Below are 14,589 nucleotides of genomic sequence, written 5' to 3'. Positions count from 1 at the left end.
TGACTCTGACCTGGATGACTTAGAACCTTCATCAGCAGATGACTAAATTAAAACCAGAAATATAAAATCTATAATAAAATAAAATGAAATTAAAATAATTTAAAATAATTGATAACAGGCTGAAATCAACATCTTTTGAAATCTAAGTTTTAGAGGCGATTTATAATCAGACAGAGAGGTAGACTTTGTAATCCACATTGGAAGGTCCTTCCACATTCTTGGAGCACGACCCCCCCACCCCCAAAAAAAGAGAGAAGCAGCTGATTGGCTGACCTGAGTGAGTGGGAGGGTGTATGATGGTGCAGCAACACAGAAAGATAAGATGGAGCAACGCCGCTGAAAGGACAACTCGCTGTTGGAAGTTAAAACCAAATAAACTTTAAAATGAATCATAGGCTGTTCAGGGAGGATGTGTAGTGAGTCTAAAATGGGGGTAATGTGTTCATTTTTATAATTGCTAGGTTAAAAACATGCTGCAGCATTTTTCACTCTCTGGAGTTAAGCGATGGTGGAGACACTAACCTTCAGATAAAGTGCATCACAGTAATCCAGCCTGGTAATGATGAAGGCGTGGATTATTATCCCTAAATGATCTCTAGAGAGAATTTGGTCACCTGCCCTAAATGAAAGAAACTTTTCTTAAAGTTTCCTTTATCTTGCTGTCAGATTTAAGATCAGCATCCACCCTAAATGCACCAGGGAGCGTTATCACAGATCCTTCCTCCCAGCAGCTGGAAGACTCTAGAATCACCACTGTTCCCAGCAACCTCAACCAGTTCTTCCATTCATGCTCAGTTTCTACCTCAGTCAGTTAAATAACCTGCTGCTGTCATTCTGCACATCTCTGATGTTGCTGCTATTTTCAAATATCCATTACTGTAAAAATGTCCATAGCTGCATTTTCTGTTATTTATTCTCCAGTTTTATATTGTTAAACTCCTTTACAGGATTTTATTGTTTATCTTTTAACTCTTCACTATTATCTTATTCTTATACATTTTTCTAAGGTCCACATTTGTGTGACCATTTTTTCTATAATCTCTTTGCTGCTGAAAACACCAGAATTTCCCCATTGTGGGACAATAAAGGTGTTTTCTATTCTATTCTATTCTATTCTATTCACTTTGACACCAAGGTTTGTGATACCTGACTTCCTGTTCTGGGATAGAAACCTAGTTCAATGGAGGAAAGCTCAGCTGTGCGGCTCAGTCTGACTCTTATTGAATCTTAAAAAGTTAAGGACCATCCAGGTCTTCAGGTCTTCCTAACATCAGGCTAATAGAGTTCCCATCTTTTGTGCTTCATGGAATATAAATTTGGCTGTTATCAGCATAACAATGAAACCCTGTTCTCATTATTCTCCCAGCGGCAGCAGATAAAGGGCAAAGAGAAGTGGGCCCAGAACTCAGCAGTAATATGATTTTAACTCATCCTGTGGTTAAAACAGGATGAACGTCTAGTGGACTTGAAATTTCCCACGATGCACCTTAAAAGTAGTGATCATCCATGATCACTAGATGAGCAAATATATCCCATAATGCTTTGTGACAGCTCTCCTCGCAAAGCATTCTGGGACATGCTGTCACAGCGACCCGCCATAGGCTGTTGCTACCCGACAGCGGAGACTAATAACAAAGATGGCGCAGGCATCGCGCAGTGGAGGAGTTTTAAAAATTTGAAACTAGAAATGTTTAAACTATAAGCAACACCATATTGTTTTTATTTTTTCTTTCGCAGTTCAAAAGCTCCCATGACTTAAATACCCCTAAATAAAAAAAGGAGAAAGATCTTAATTTCTGGACATCTCATAATGTGACCAATGGCAAGAGGCGTGTTGAGCAGAGAAGCTGCAAAAACATCCAGGGTCCCTCTGGAGGAGCTGCAGGGATCTAAGGCTCATCCTGGAGGACGTCCTGGAAAAAGCTGAGAAGGAATTAAATGTATGCAGCACTTTTCTGATTTTCCCTTGTTAAATAATGTAAATAAACCACAAAGCTGTGCCTCTGTGTGTCGCTCTCTTCAGAGAGTTCGGCTAGAATAATGAGTCTTGAACTTGTTATTGAAGAAGGTGTGGAAAAACTTAAAGGAATTTTACGAGTCAGTGTGAAAAAAAGGAATGATTGAAACATGAACCTATTAGATGGTAGATATCACCTGTTAAGTGATTATTAGTCATTTACTCCAACATTTAGTTCTAATTTATAGATTATGTTAATATGATAACAAAATGAAAATAATTTTAAGCCTGATGTGGGCCACTTGATCAGGTTTATGCTGGTATTGCAGGCATAGTTACCACACGTGTGCAACGTTTGCTAAAGTATGCTGGTCAGTGGGTTTGTTGTTAAGGCACAGAACAATAAAGCATAGCAGCTCGCTCAGGCCGCGGCGCCGTGACTCATGTCAGCATGACGGGTGTTGCTGGGGGCTTCCTGACCCTTTGCTTTGGACAAAAGGCAAGAGGCTCCTGCGACAGACTGGGAAAAACCAGTCATGAGAATCCAAGATGCTGCAAGAAGAAGCGTCTGTGGAAACGAGAGGAAAACAGAACAACGCAACTGAAGGCAAGGATGGTTAGATTTTAAAATATATTCTATCCTTTTATTTACAAAAACAGGTTTGTTCTCAGAAAAAACACATTGTTAAATAAATGGGCTCCGAAGTTTTAATTATTTACGTTTTGTTAAAATCCTAAAACAGATTTTTACTTGATGTTTATCATGTTTCATGTGAATAATTGAATAATAGTTTTCAACTCTTAAAGCGATCGATGCAAACGATTATTGTAATAAAGTTAAAACTGAAACGTCAGATTCTGCCGAATCTAAAGGAAAATTTCTTTTAGATTCAGACTTAAGAAAATAAATCACGTCTGATGTCATTTTCTTCTTATCTTTGTTGACTTGCAAATAATTAAATGATAAAATTCATTTTAGACTGTTTTCTTGCAAAAGGTTCCATTATTTTTACTTTCTTAAAGAAACATTTAGTAAAGTTTTACAGTTTAATTTTTTAGTTTAGTCAAGGCTCCCTTTGGATTTTCGAAGCTGCTAATTAATGTCAAACATCGTTATAAAGTTACCATTTTATTAGCTCTGTTCTTATGTCTGACATGAACTCCCATCTTAGTTAAAGTTATATTGGTCGTCTGGGAGTTAATGAGCTCTCATCAGCAGGTGTACAATAAAAAGGGGCGTGACTTCCAGAGTCATTAGACCTAGATCCAGACCAATGACTAAACCAGAGACGGATGTTCTGAGCAAAGGCCTGAATTTTGCCATTTCTCCACAAGAAGTACCCATTATGGAACTGATCACTGCCACTGAATCGGCCATCAGGAACAACAACCTGGCTGAAACGGAGGCAGAGCAACTCAGAAAGAAGGTAACAGCTACCCTGTCCAGCGTCCAACCACCTCCTTCCAACCTCACACAACCAGGAAATGAAAGTCATAACATCCCTGAGCCAGGACAAAAGCATCACCATATTACCAGCAGACAAAGGAAGATGCACCGTAGTCCTCAACACCTCAGACTACCAGGACAAAATGATCACTCTACTGAACGACAGTAATACCTATGAATCCTGGAAAAGAGATCCAACCAGCGGCTACAAAAAGAAAATAATAAACTATCTCAAACAACTTGAAAAAGACACGGTAATTAACAGCACAGTCTATTTCAGATTATATCCAGGGGAGGAAATTCCAGCTTATATGGACTCCCAAAAAATCACAAAGAAGGAGCTTCACTCAGGCTCATTGTCAGCAGCATTAACTCAGTAACAGACAACATTGCTAAACAGCTTATTAATATCTTAGCTCCCTTGGTGGGAAACACACCACATCACATAGAAAACTCCAAAGACTTTGCTAAAAAAGCCAAACATTTAAGGATGGCAGCAGGAGAAACCCTGGAATCGTTTGATGTTACTTCACTTTTCACATGCATACCGATAACAGAGGCAGTGGAAACAGTCAGGACACGTCTTCAACAAGATGTTGACTTAAACAACAGGACTAGTTTCACTCCGGACCAGATCTGCACACTACTGGGCCTTTGTCTTTCCACAACCTGTTTCACATTCAGAGGTAATTTTTACAGACAGAAGCATGGCTGCGCAATGGGATCTCCATTGAAACATGAAGAAGCTTTACACTCATTCATTTTGGAGAAGGACGTATTCGCCGTTTTACCAACAGGTTGTTTGTTTCCACTCCCCCACCAGCTTCCTGTCGCGCTCCCTACGTCCCAGTCAGTGGCTCTCATTGGTCAGAGCGTTGGCCAATAGGCACAGATATGGTTTGAAAAACAACATCAATAATCTCCTGATGTCTCATTCATCGGGGCCAGACTAAATGACACAAATTACATATTTAATCTCACATTTAGTCTGGTTTATCAGGCTATATAAATACAGCTCGTGTACCATTGATTTATGAATGCTAACTTTATCTCAGTATAATAGTTTAGGATTATTTATGTTAGGATTATCTGTTTACTCTATCTGGGTCAGATTTCTGAAAATCTGGCAGGTCTGCTGCTAACTGGACAACAGCTCACTGATTTTATTTAAATAAGAAAGTCTCTTAAATCTTACTGCTTCATCTTGTTGATAGAAGTGAACCTTTACAGTAATAAACTATTCTATCTTTATTACAATAAATGGTTTTCTTTTTTTATGCCAGATTAATAGTTTGGTTCTTGATTCCATAAATTATTCTCCATTTTTAAAACGACCAGATGTTGGTGATTTAGAAGCGCAAAGCAGGAAAACTCATAATGTCTTTCTTTTTATTTGAATGATTCCCGTCTGCTTGTGCAAATCTGTAAAATACTGAACTGAGATCCAGCCAAACTTCTGCTAATAATTCGGAGGCCATTTTGAATGCAGGGTCAGGTGGGAGGAAGTCTGAGGCTGTTTGTCTCCGTGTCGCTGAGCCTCGTCTCTAACGTAGATATTATCCAGCTGCTTTCTGTAGCTTCGTCTCTAAGATCAGAAGAGGAAATCCTTTGAAGGTTTGACCTCATTAGCAGAGGAAATACCAGCGGCGATGACCTCATGGTTAGTGGTGCACATGGAAACCAAAGGGGCCCTCGTGAAAACAGCAACAATCACATTTTCACGCTGTTTCTTCTATAGGAAGAAATGTTCACTCATAAGTTATTGAATAATTGTACATTTGCTTAAAATGTATATTTAACCACAAATACATGTTGGTTTTCCACCATAGATAATATTATTAATTTAGAAAATATTTCTGCCTTGATCCAGATTCCCTGCTGGGTTTTGTGAAAATGCTGATTTATTATATTTCTTTTAACATTAAACTTTCTTGTTGTTCATCCGTAAAGTTGGGTGGTTGAAATAATCGCTGTCCTACCCACTGTTAAAATGAGGAGGATTTGTCCCCTTGAAAGGAAGGCTGTAGCGCCCCGGGGGCCTCCTCACCGGTTCTTTTCCTGGGAGCAAGTTATTTACTACTCTTAACTCAAACTGGGTAAATCCATATAAAGGACTATAAAACAGGAGTAAAAAAGTAACAGAGTTTATTCCAGATCAGGTCGTTACAGGACAGAGAAAATGCTTGGAGCTGCACAGCTGTGGGCTCAAAAATCACGTCAGCGAGCATCCGGCAAAGTTTGAGCCTCGAACGATGTCATCTCCTGCTTCTTATAGCTCATGGGTCTATGTGTTGCATCTTTTTGATGCTTAGCTGTCCGTATCAGAAACTGACACGCCATCCATGTCTTGAACTCCATGCAGCTTGCTTCTATACTTCAGGGTTACAGATACAGTAGCTCTCCTCTGTCAGACCGGCTCCAAGATGTGTCCATATCCTGTGTATCTTAAAGACACGAAGGCTGTCCTGATTAGATGACCTCCGTACACACAGTGACATCCACCGTGTGAAGGAAGGCCTTCTGCTCTGTCTAATCTGGCTAACCACGTAACAATCCACATGATGTATAAAGAATAAACCTAACACCACAGCTGTTTCCTCCTGAGCAGTGGATCTCTGCAGCTCCTCCAGAGTTCCCACCAGCCTCCTGCTTGTGTGTCTGATTAATTTCCTCTTTTCCAGCCGTTAAACTTTCCCTCAAACTTCTCTCTGACATGTCTGCTGTGTTTTAGGAGGCAGACAATCATCTTTCACCTCAGGGTTACGGTTAGCAGGTGGAACTTTAATCCGACCTCAGTAGATTACCAGATTAAACGGCCCCCTTTAACCTGACCCCCCCTCCATGAACCACCAACACTTAGCCAATCACCTGAATGACTTCTACACAGTCAACCCCCCCATGACACTTCCCCACCGCAGCTGGGACCCTACATTAAAAGACCCACCCCTCCTCCCCTCCACCCTCCCCAGGAACTGGGATTGCCATCCCCTGCTGCAGCATGTCATCCGGTCTGCAGAGAAGCTGATTGGCTGCAATCTTCCATCTCTCCAGGATCTGTACGCCTCCAGGACTCTGAGGCCTGCAGAGAAGATTTTGGCTGATCCCTCGCTATTTCAGCCCCGCTCCATCAGGACCAAACCCTGCCGTTCTTCCCATCCGCTACCAGCCTTATCAACAAGGCCCTGAGACCCCCGTCACCCTGACACTGCCTCTCCCCCCCCCGGTCAGGACCTAGAAGCTACACCAGCGTAGCATCTCCAGTCCTCCTACCTTACATTAACAATTACTGTGTATATAGTTTATAGCTATATGCTATATATTATATATAGTATATTTTATGTTTTCTATTGTATATAACTATAGATTCTGTATTCTGTATGTATTTCTATTTTGTCTGCATCATCAAAAAAGACACAAATGAATCAAAACCAACATCTTAAAGCTTTGTTGTTTAACATGATGTCTCGGTTCGTGTCTCTCAGTCCAGCCTCCTCCTGGTCCAGCTCTCCTAACGGAGGCCTCCCAGCTATCAGACGCGTTGAAGAAGCCTGGACATGACCTTCAGAGGCCAACATGTCCTCGGTGTGGCGTCCCAGTCACTGAAAAGAGACTCAAACCTGCCTCACAGCTGCAGAGCCAACCGCAGGGCACAGTGCACAGCGGCCATAAGGGCAGCGATAGTAGGAGAGGAAGGGCCAGATCCAACCAACCTGCTCCTACACCTGCAGGTAACCTCCACCTTAAATGATCTGTTTCAATAGATGCACAGAAAAGGAACCAAAACTATCAAAGAATGTTCAAAACTCTCACTTTCTTACAGAAATATTTATGAAAGTAGTTAGGAAAGGATGGCCTCCATGTTTGAGCAGCAGTTTTATATCCATCCATCCATTTTCTATGACGCTAATCCCAAGCAGGGTGGCGAGGGGCGCTGCTGCCTATCCACCTCGATAGCCGGGTCCACCCTCCACAGGTCTATAGCAGGGCCAGTTTTTTTATTTGAGTCAAATCCTATAGGTTCAATCAAACACTAAACAATTGTAAATTCAATAAAAACTATTTTAGACATCTATTCAAATCGTAAAAGAGTCAAACTTATGGTATTTTCTCTCTATTTTGTTTTTTTTTTGGGCTAAAGAAATGGAATAATGAACAGCAGCTGCAGTGTAAGGCGACAGGACAGCTAGTTTGATTTTTTCATGAGGTAAAAATTAAATGAAGATTATAGCACTAAAATAAAGCAAGTTAATCTGCTTAATGCAGTTCAATAAAGCACCAAGTGTCAACATTTTTCTTTCAGTTTAATCTGATCCAACAAAACCAAGTAACCCCACAATATTTTACATGAATAAAACTTTAAAAAAGAGCCTGTTTATAATCACTTTCCCCCTACAATGATATCTCAAATAAAACCGTGATGTATTTCCTTTTTCAGTCGATTTCATTGATAACTGAATAACAGGCAGACATCAGAATCAGCTCTGCTGAAGCTGAGAAACACCAAGAACTTTTAGGACAGTGGCCCTCGAGGACCGACTTTGGCTAACCCTTGGATAGAGGATCAGTTGCCCCTAAGCCTAACCCTGCACCTACGTTAGCCTAACAGACAAGTTTTTTTTTTTTTATTAGAAATACTAGGTAGAGAAAATAATGTTGACAAAGGAGGAAGTGGAATGCTGTCAAGAGGATTGTAGGGTGGCTAATAAAGGACTGTTTCTTCATCCTACCTCCAGTGTAGATGGCCAGCCCATGTCTTCTTTACCCATTTCCGCTGCTCTCTGTCCAGGCAAGCTTCGTTGATGCACCCTGGTACTCCTTTCATCTCCAGTAGTTTGCCTCCAACCAGCCATAGCCTCTCCTGGCTTCTCTGATGTACCAGTGTCCAATTCCTGGGCAGCCATAGACTCTACCCCGCATTCAGTGTTCTGTCCTCTCAGTAAATTATCTGACCCGTCACTGTGCTCCTCTGTTCCTCTGCAGTTAGCTTCTGTAGTTAGCCCCAGTCTGCTTTAGCCTCTCCTCGCTGTTTCCCCGACAGGCCTCTCGGATCTACAGCTCTTGCTTCTCTCCCAGCTCTCGTCCACCGCTTCCCTGGAGCTCCTCCAATCCCTCGCTGTAGTTCCCCGTTTCCATAGGGTGAGACGGCTGGTAGCCTGGTGCTAGTTCTGTTTATTTATCTGCTGGTGTTTCCTCCCTGACTTCCCACTGTTTGTCTGAGCTCCAGAATGCCGTCTTACCAAACCCTCTGTTGTCCGGGTGATTTGTCCCCCATGGTGGGAAAGCAGGGCCCTGAAATTGCTCATGATAGGTGGAAGTACCTCTGAAAGTAACCGTCATACAGACCTAGACTCTGATTGAGGTGGTGGTATTCGCCATACTCGTTCCATCTCTAGGAATTATTGAGCCTAAGAACGGCAACAGCTTTCTAGAGTAAAAAATCACAGCCTGTCGCTCTGTAAATCCAATTCCCGCCATGATGAGGTGAAACCAACAGATTCCATGATATAGGAGTCTTTCGCTGTGCAGGCGAATTTCAAGGCGACCAGAAACAAACGGAACTGGGAAGATTTTAGTGGTTTAGCATTCGGTGTGAACGTACCGCTGCTAACTGAGCTTATTTGGACAGAAAAACAATCTTTAAGGCTTTAGGTTTGTAAAGCTGGCAGACATGTCTCAAAGAGACCGACCTCGGTTAAACCAGAAAAGGACATTTCCTGCAAAGTAAAAAGATCATAGAAATTAAAACATTATAGACGTCTTATATTTTTTTAAGTCAAATCACATCTACTTCCCGTTTGTCTATCAAATAGGATCCTAATGGTAACAAGCCAGAGAACAGATGATAAAAAGCAACACTTTTTAAGCAAATTAAAAAGTGAAGCTTAATCAAGCATTAAAATAACTGAATAAGGTTATGAACTTCACAGCAAAAGAAAAAAAAAATACATATTTTTTGGTCCAATCATGTTTCTGGTAAATATAAAACTTAAAATGCAAATAACAAATCTGAAAGTTTCCCAGTTGCTTCCTTCCTGTTAATGCTTGTTTACCAAGGAGTTTTTATATCATTAAGGAGCTACCCACAATGCCCCTCTTTCATATACACACCTGCATTAGCATATGTTACATGTGGGTTGTGTATAAATCAGTGGAATAAGTAGGGAAATGTTGGGCCGCGCTCCACAGGGAATTCTGCCTCCTCTGTTTCACCGCTTTCCAGAGTAAACAGGATAAAACAGCTGGATTTGCATCAGCCTGCTCCCCTCTGGTCCTTCTGCAGATGAATAAATAAATACAGCAGGTATGATCCCACCATAAGCACTGCAGCGCACCGTCAGGTTAATGTATGCAATTTCATCTGTGCCTAATTTGGGCAGCGGAGCAATTATTGTGTGACAGCTTCCTCTGGATTGTTTTTTCATCCCTGCGAGCCTCTGTGGCCTTTTTTGATTTTCCCTCGAGGACTGAAACAAGCTGTGATTAAAAAAACACAATCACACTTGATCACTGCAACATTTTCTCTTTAAAGTTTTTGGTTGACACCACAAACAAACAACACGAGCGTTTAATTTGGGTTAATAGCTTTGCTAATCCCTGTTTTTCTGTGAACACAAAAAAAGGCTTTCAGGAAACAAGACAAGTTGCTGTTTGACCTCAGATTTCTGAGTCGTTTCCTTCCTATTTTCACAGACTCCTGCTTTCAGCTGCTGCTGGCGTGTCTGTGGTGCCGGTTCTCTGCGGTGCTCCTGGGTGTTTTGGAGGCCTCCTCCTGCTGCCTCCAGGGCCTCTGCTCCTCCTGCTGCCACGCCTGCTCCTCCTGCTGCTCGGCCATCCAGGACGCCCCCGCGGAGGAGTTCAGCTGCCCCACCCACTGCCACTCGGTGCTGTTTGAGTCTTGTTGCGAACCCACAGAGTTTCTGGAGTTCTGCCTGGACTGCTGTGAGATCTGTCACCGCGGCTAAGCCAGTAGTCTATCTGAAGGGATGCAAACGTGCACCCAGAAAATAAGATGACTATTGGTCTGTCTTAAAAGTCCAACAAAATACAAAGAAGTTTTTAACATAAAAATGTTGCAATGAAAGGTAGTGTTGCTCATACAGTGCCTACATGCTTCATGTGTTTCTATAGCTGTGATGAGTGAAGGGCCGCTGCTGCTGCAGGTAAAGATAAGAACAAACTGAGGAACAAGCCGGATCGCTTACTTCGTGCCGCCTGAACGTCACCCTCTAAATTAGATACCACTGCTGCCTGTTGTCCCTAACAGAACACAGCTGCATTGTGGGCCAAAAAAACCCACAGCCTAAATTCTATTTACTTGCTAACATGATTTAAATGAGCATCTTTGCTCTCCTGGACAGACTGACAGCAGTGTCTTTATCGGCACTTAGATTTATTTTTGGCTGTTTACCGTCTGCTTCTCTGCTGTCATCTCGCTCTGCAGCTTTTTAATGAAGCCAGCTCAGATCTTCTGAGATCTAGAGACAGTAAGCATCTTCTTTATGCCTCAAAGTGCCTTATTTGACAAATATGATAAAGGATTAAAGCGAGAGATGACAAGTTTTTTATTAGCAGTGTAGAGGGAGTCACATTGGAGGCAGTTTAGATGTAAAGCAATAGACCTTTTCTGTTTGTGGTCGTTTATTAAAACATTATGTGCCTTTTAGTTCTGTTACATTTAAACTGATGATGGGAAAAATAAACTGCTCTCATACCAAGACGCAGCTTGAAGGCCCAAAGCTTTAGAAAGAAAACAGAGGAATTGGTTCTGGTGAGACCATCATCCTGAAAAATGAGCCCATTATGAAACATAGTGGAGGCTGCATCATACTGTGGGGATTCTTTACTTTAGTGGGGCCAAGGGTAACAAAAACAAATGGCATGATGGGAGGTTCCCCTTCCAGCAGGAAAGTCTGACTGAGGGACACCTGACAGATGGCTAACAATGAATTAGCCTTTATGTTTAGCTCATCTAGCCTCGCAGTTGTTGGACAGGTAGAGAATAAGAGTCTGAGTTTTACAGACAAGTGATGACCCGACGAAGAGCGGATTGTTTTCAAGCTAATTTATATATTTTTTTAAAAAGCTCCTTTTTATTCTGTTTGTTTTATTCTCGCCGCCTCCAAAGCTGCACGACGACGGCTGTAACCTCCTCAATCAAAAGCAGGTTCATACCTGCTCTATGAAGTGCCGTCTGTATTTATAAAAAAGGGGAAATAATAACAGCTAATAGTCAGTCTGTCAGATATGCTCATCCACTATAAAGGAAACCAAAATAAATGTAACAAGATTTGAATATCTTAACATTTGCGGCTGACGCAGAGTAGATGGATCAAAGCTAAGAGAGACGCACCAGAGGGGGGCAATCATAAACACGCCGCCTTGTCTTAATAAGAGAGGAAAATGGTTTCTAAAGCAGCGCATCACTTCAGGAGGAGGGGGACTTTTAAAGAACATCAAAACGCAGCTAATGAGAGTCCAGGATTGATGGAAAGCAGCATCTCTCATTTAAATACAAGAAGATCCTGGATTATTTTAGCAACTTTTGCAGGATTAGTTCTCAGAAATGAGGAAAACAGAGAAGCTGACTTCCTGTTTACCTTTTTAAATCTGTAACTTATCTTTAACTTATTAATATATCTGATCTTTTTCACAATGCAGAAAAAATTCTAGCAATGAAAGTGAAGCAAAGATCTTTTTAAATTCTGGTAAAGTCGTTCTAGCGACAGAGAGGTCTGTCTATTCTCACTATTCTAGCTCTATAATATTGAATGTTTGTGAAGCGCTTTTTAACGGTAAAAGGTTCTGTAGCATGAAAAGCTCAACATATGCCACTGAGACGGCTGACAGAGATCCCACCTTCTGGAATAATCTTCTTCTTTGGACTAAGAGTCAGAAATATTTAGACACCAGAAGAAGAAACTGATCTTAACTCTGAAGAATAAAGCATCTAGATGGGCGTCTGTGCTTTGGTCTCATTATTTTAGCTCCTTAAACAGCAAAGACAATATGAGTGATTTCAGTGTAAACACCAGAAGTTCCCCATTGGGGGACAATAAAGGGATTTTCTATTCTATTTATTCTACATCTAGGAACCTTTGACAAGCACTTGTTTCTGGTACGACTGGTCCTAGATGCTGAATGTCAACATCAACCATTAAAACTGTTAGAATTATTTCTATTTATCCTCTAGTGCAATATTTAAAGTATCAACCTTTGGTACCTTAAAGGCAAAAAACCACAACTTTTATGTATAAATAAATATCAGGAATCAAAGGGTTAAAATAACTCAGCTTCTCTTATTTATCGACACAATTCTGCATCTTTTACTTTACAGTAAATAAAATTAGTTTGGTAAAAGAAAACAATCATTTATAGTTTCTTTTTCCTCATTTATTTGATGCATTATAGCAATATTTTCAAAATAAAAACTTTATCTGAAGAAAAAAAAATAGCAAACTGGCCTTTTAATCAAACCAACTAAAAAATCTGAAATGTTTTATAGCCGGAGAGGAATCCAGCTCGTCATCTTCAAGTTTATAGTGTTCATTAAGTAAATAAATAAATCGATATTTAAGACTGCAACAGATATTGCACCATTGGATGGCACGTACCAGACGACATAAACTGGCCAAAACAAAGATAAATACAAATACAGAAATTCTCCAAAATAAAAATCCAAACTAGGATTTCATCCAGAAAAATACTTCTGAGGGTTTTTTTTTTTTTATTGTTCCTGTTCAGAGACTCCTCCCTCAATGTGCAATAAAGTTGATTTTTTTTCATGACACAAGATAAAAAACCAAACATGGGTTAAAATCTTCTTAGTTTCTGATGGTTGGCAGCTAAAATATGGAGTTAGATCCTACGGTTCTTCTTCAGCACCTCCAAATACTGCTGCGTTGCTCTGCTGAGGGGGTCCAGCTCGGCTGCGCCGGCCGAGCCCACAGGAGACAGACGGACGGAGGCGGCGTCCAGCTCTGCTGCAGCTGACCAACCAACAGAAAAGCCTGAGGTTAAAAACTACAGCTTCATCCAAGAAGATCAGAAACAGGAGGATTGGTTCCCACCTTTGCTCAGTTCTTTCGATATGTTTTTATCCAACTCACTCTGCATCTGGATTTTCAGGAAAACACAAATGAAGGTGAAATCAATAAGTGCAGGTGAGATGAAACAGGAGCGGAACCAGTCAAACACAGCAGGTCATGCAAACCTTCCAGTTAAAGATAAAAAAACCTCAGAGGCATTTTACCATAGAAATTCTTCCAAAAATAAAAAAAAAATCAAACCTCTAAATAATGAGAAATATCTTTTCTGAAGGAAATGTTGGAATAAATCAATCCAACACTTCGGCGCTCATTGAGCAGCCAATAAAAACACGTCTGACCTGATTTATGACATAAGAACAGAAACAACTGATTTTATTTACTGTTAAAGCTTCACAGGCTTTATTTAAACTCATGTTTGTGTTTTCTAAGTTAAAATTAAAGTCACTTTGATTTTAATAATTCAGTGAAAAAGTCAAACTCATTAAAGATATATAAATATATATATGATTATTATTTGCAGATTTATTACAAAGTGAAATAATTCAAACCTTTGTTTCTTTTCTTATACTAACAGCTAATAGAAACCAGTTTAGAAACTAGAATAAAGCTAAAAGAAATGATTTGATATAAAATAGATTTTGATTTATTTCTATACTCCTAGCAAAGAAACTCTGTATAAGACTTTAACTTAGTGGCTGTTCAGGTTTTAGCCGCTTCATGTGTCTGACGGGAAAGTTAATTGGAATTAACTTTGTTTCCTCGTGGTTCAACTTTCACCTTTAAAAGAAACTAAAATTCAGCATCTCATAGAAATGAAGGACCTAGAGTGTGAAGGAGTGGACCGGCCCAGAACCTGAGGTGATGGTTTAGGTCCAAGCAGGTCTGCTGGCTCTTATCCAGCTGAAGATTAGCCAGTTAGAAGCTAACCCTAACCGTACAATAAAACTACAAAGAAATGTCAACCTAACAGGTGAGATTCTAACCCAACAGGTGAGATTCTAACCCAACAGGTACGATTCTAACCCAACAGGTGAGATTCTAACCCAACAGGTGTGATTCTAACCCAACAGGTACGATTCTAACCCAACAGGTGAGATTCTAACCCAACAGGTACGATTCTAACCCAACAGGTGAGATTC

General features: G+C 40.6%; 2 protein-coding genes across 2 annotated transcripts in view; one reads left to right on the top strand and one right to left on the bottom strand.

The window, feature by feature from the left end:
• Positions 1–2,466: 2,466 nt before the first annotated feature.
• On the top strand, positions 2,467–11,120 carry mdfic (MyoD family inhibitor domain containing). The gene is made up of 3 exons (XM_015404016.1): positions 2,467–2,564; positions 6,887–7,132; positions 10,095–11,120. The coding sequence occupies exons 1-3, from the start codon at positions 2,507–2,509 to the stop codon at positions 10,364–10,366; spliced, it is 576 nt and encodes a 191-aa protein (XP_015259502.1). The 5' UTR covers positions 2,467–2,506; the 3' UTR covers positions 10,367–11,120.
• A 2,010-nt stretch (positions 11,121–13,130) lies between these two features.
• The window catches only part of LOC107104095 (ankyrin repeat domain-containing protein 26-like), a 34,311-nt gene continuing 32,852 nt past the window's right edge, over positions 13,131–14,589 (bottom strand). The window contains exons 40-41 of the mRNA XM_015404013.1: positions 13,472–13,517; positions 13,131–13,390 (exon numbers count right to left, since the gene is read on the bottom strand). Of these exons, the coding sequence (XP_015259499.1) occupies positions 13,260–13,390; positions 13,472–13,517 (177 nt within the window). The 3' untranslated portion in view covers positions 13,131–13,259. The remainder of the gene's footprint in view (positions 13,391–13,471; positions 13,518–14,589) is intronic.

Source organism: Cyprinodon variegatus, unplaced genomic scaffold, assembly GCF_000732505.1.
Source record: "Cyprinodon variegatus isolate N-32 unplaced genomic scaffold, C_variegatus-1.0 Scaffold1613, whole genome shotgun sequence".
Lineage (NCBI taxonomy): Eukaryota > Metazoa > Chordata > Actinopteri > Cyprinodontiformes > Cyprinodontidae > Cyprinodon > Cyprinodon variegatus.
This window is presented reverse-complemented; position numbering and strand designations above follow the sequence as displayed.